The following is a 4,018-nucleotide window of genomic DNA, read 5'->3' as shown; positions in this document are numbered from 1 at the left end:
TATTTTATTATTTGGACATAGCGTACTGTTCGAAATGTTTAAGTAATAAAAATATTATGTTTATAAATTGTGTTCATATTATTTCCTTATCTTAACCGTTAAAAATGTATTATATTTTCTATTTAGATGACAATCTCCATGTGTAGAAGTAGTAACTATAATATCAGAAATGATAAATTATTGTTATGAAAACGATAATATGAGTGAAGAAGAAACCGACCAACACGTAGGCATATTAATATTATAATATTGTGTAGGGTCGGTGCTGTTGCTGCAGTGGCGGCGGCGGTGGCGTTCTATTTGTCAGACCGCGTGCGACCGGGGCGGAGCGTGTTGTGGGGAGAACGTTTATAAAACGCGTTACCGGTCCCTTCCGGCCGATCAGTAGCTCTCGGCTAACCACATCGCGCACACGCACAAACGTAATCCGTCGCACAATTGAAACAATACTTCGTCGACGCACACGATATCTTGGAAGACGCAATTTGATTAGTTTTCGACCGTCGCTTTACGTTATACCTATACTCGAGTGCAGTACCGTTTTACAGTGCGCGTGTTTAATCGAACGCAGCAAAGTGCAAAACCACTTCATATTATAATATTGCTAAGAGATTTTTGAAAAATAATAATCGCTTTTTTTGTTCGCGATCTTTTTGACTGACGCGGCGGATAACACATAACGATATTATAATGGCGTCGGTACTGAACATGAACTACGGCGCGTACTTCGGTGGCGACCGGTACGACGTCGAGCAGTACGACTTGTCGGCCAGCGACACGCTTCGCGCCGTCTACGAGGCGGCTTTCTCCAACGGCGGCGCACCGTCATCGTCGGCTGTCGCAGCGGTGGCCAACGCGACATCGGCTCAGGGTGTCGGCGTCGACGTTTCGGCGTCAATGATCGACGTTTCGGCGTCAATGATCGGCGTTTCGGCGTCGATGATCGGCGGCTGCGGCGGCATGAGAGGCGGTTCGCCGGCCGGTTCCGCGTGCACAGTCGTCACCACGTCCACGGCGACGGCCTCGTCGTCGTCCTGTGCCGGCGACGATCCGAAATCACCGTACGGCGGCTGCGGCGTCGGCGAGACGGCCCTCGACTTTGGCGCCTACGACGACGGACTGGGCGACGACCTCGCGGGCGGCGAAGGCGGTTGCACGGACAAGGTGACGAAGAAACGCCGCTTAGCGGCCAACGCCCGGGAACGGCGGCGCATGCAGAACCTGAACAAGGCGTTCGACCGGCTCCGCACCGTGCTGCCCACGCTCGGCAACGACCGGCAGCTGTCCAAGTACGAGACCCTTCAGATGGCCCAGACCTACATAACGGCCCTGTACGATCTGCTCCAGTGATCGGTCATTTCGAGGCTCTCGACTTCGGGTCCTGCTGTCCAACAAATAAATATGCTCCACGAATTATACGGTATACGTGGGTACCTACCTACCTACCTACCTCTGATAATAATAATATTTTGTAGGCACGTGGCGAACTTCAAGTAATAATATTATATAGGTATTACCGCTGCCTTACAACATAATATTATTATTATTTATATCGGATATTATTATAGTAATAATCTATAATATTATGTTTAAATAACAAAATAATTATATAATATTGTGTATTGTCCGGTTCCTCGTCGTCAGGACGCGTATTTTATTATTATTATATTTACATAGACTATAGACTCACCATCGATTTAGGAAATTCGACTCATCCCTCTTTGAACGGATTATAATATGGTATTTTACTCGTATAATATTATTATATTATAGATAAAGATGCAGCGTGGTCGATTTTATGTATTCTTACCATCTAATAGTCAGTGGCGGTTTTACGGGGTGTCAAAATAATGTATGTTTATTGACAGTCGATACTTACTTTTTTTATTATAAAATAATATAATGACTTTGAAGTACACAATATTATTTTTAACCACCCCCAACCACAAAAGATCATTTTTGAAAATCTGCCACTGACTCCATAATATATCGCGACCTCTATATTATGTCACACGAGTATAATATTATAATAATATGTTATCATTATTTTTACTATTATTTTATTGTTGTATATCACCCTAGTCCGATGTTTATTATTGTCTTTTGTATATTATCAAATCGTATAGTATGTAAGCGTTATTTTTATGACGATATATTTTGGTATACGCATCGTGTCGCCTGGCGTGTAAATAATTAATATCATTATCGCGACCGTAAAATATGACGTAGAAAAGCATCTTCGTCTACTGATGGGGGGACCATCGTTCCTCCGAAGTAGATTGAAAAATTGTCATTCATCGGGTGCTCGATCATATTTTCATATAATATCTTTCCGTCCTCTAATATATTATATATTATTATTATATACATGTTAAGCCAATTCGCCAAAAACTGTGATAATTTTTGTATACTCAAACGTATATTGTATTTATATTAGACGTTAAGTAATATTATATTTTGTAAATTATGTTTTTTAAATATTTTTTTTATTATTATATTATTACTGTGTATATACATAAATATATTATTATTATTATTATTATTATATATAAAGTGCTCAACAATAAACGAAAAAAAATTGTCTATACTCGAAATCTAATAATTGCTTGTACAATTTTTATTATTTACTATACTTTTACTCACCGACGTAATAATACCATGATATTGTTACACATTATTATAATTATTATCATCGCATCGTCAACACGTATACGTGGGGCGGAGACGATAATGTTATTTCCGATACGATCGCGGTGCAGCGCGATGATGGGCGTCATATAATATTATAACTTCTTGACCTTTTTCCCTCGGAGTTCCCCCCCGTCCCACTGGAGTTAAATAATACAACGTTAATTGAGTAGGCAACACGTTACGGAGAAGAAGCGTATGAAAAAAAAAAAAAATCTCTAAAGAGAAAAGGGTAACAATGGCGGACGACTTCCGTTCACACCGAAATCTCGGAACCAAGGGTGAGTCTTCATCTCGTCTAAGACAAAAGTCGGAGTGAACTACTCGTCTTTCTCACGGGCCCGCTGTATAGTATCTCGTGTGTGTGGGTACACTCGAGAGCAACAATAAAACGTAGTTATATATTATATTGTTGAACGGCATCGATTTATGGCGTTATATTATGTTATACTTTTTTTCGGGTTTATTATTATTATTATTATTATGATTTTTTTTTCACTCAAAACTGTAACCACACATGATATAATATAGGTACGCGTTCTGAAACGTGTGATATTCGTTCGTTAGGCTCATCGGAACAACAATGATAATTATAAAGGGCCGCCGATATGGACGCGCGGAGACGGATGTAGCACGAAAATTATTATATTATATTATATTATACTTAGCATATAGGTAAGGTTATACTGCAGCTCAAAGTGGCACATTTCCACACGTCAATGCCAACAGCTTCATAACCATACATTTTCTGACAAGGGTTGGGCGCAGCAAACCCTTAATCTAAATAATGGATAATGCGTTATAATAATGATCACACTCAACTGCTAATAATCTGAAGTACGGTGGACGCCGTCTATTATAACATTATAATATAATATTATTATAATAGAGCGCGGCGAACGGTAATGTATATTTATTGTAATAATCGTATAATTATTATTTATCCTAAACACGGCGCGTTAAATAAAAACAATACATGTTATTATACGACGTGTCAAATACAAAAACCATTGAGAATTTGTATTATTTTTTTATCTTCAAATATAATTTATTATAGTGGTCCACTGTTCAGTGTTCACACCGTGAACGTAAATATAATATAAGTTATTTAATATTATTTAGGATAATTACTGGTATTATATTATAATAATATTGTTTGCATTTCTTTAATTTAATGAAATGGTCATCTTACATGAAATATCGATTTCGTGAAGTACTGAAGTGGCTACGACATTTAAAGTCTTAATACAAATAAAAATCCCCATGTATAAATATAAATATACATAGGTATAAATAATACAATAAAAAATTATTTATAAAAAAATACAAT

At 38.0% G+C, this 4,018-nt stretch overlaps 1 protein-coding gene across 1 annotated transcript; it reads left to right on the top strand.

The window, feature by feature from the left end:
• Positions 1–272: 272 nt before the first annotated feature.
• Positions 273–2,586, top strand: LOC132952067 (twist-related protein 1-like). The gene has a single exon (XM_061024198.1). It carries the CDS (start codon positions 691–693, stop codon positions 1,348–1,350), a length of 660 nt encoding a protein of 219 aa, XP_060880181.1. The 5' UTR covers positions 273–690; the 3' UTR covers positions 1,351–2,586.
• Positions 2,587–4,018: the final 1,432 nt, after the last annotated feature.

Source organism: Metopolophium dirhodum, chromosome 9 (assembly GCF_019925205.1).
Source record: "Metopolophium dirhodum isolate CAU chromosome 9, ASM1992520v1, whole genome shotgun sequence".
NCBI classification, from domain to species: domain Eukaryota; kingdom Metazoa; phylum Arthropoda; class Insecta; order Hemiptera; family Aphididae; genus Metopolophium; species Metopolophium dirhodum.
The sequence above is the reverse complement of the archived record's forward strand: the minus strand, read 5'-3'. Positions and strand labels throughout refer to the sequence as shown.

What these genes read in the sequence shown, in the direction of transcription:
- LOC132952067 (XM_061024198.1), top strand. Translation starts at nt 691, where the DNA reads ATGGCGTCGGTACTGAACATGAACTACGGCGCGTACTTCGGTGGCGAC.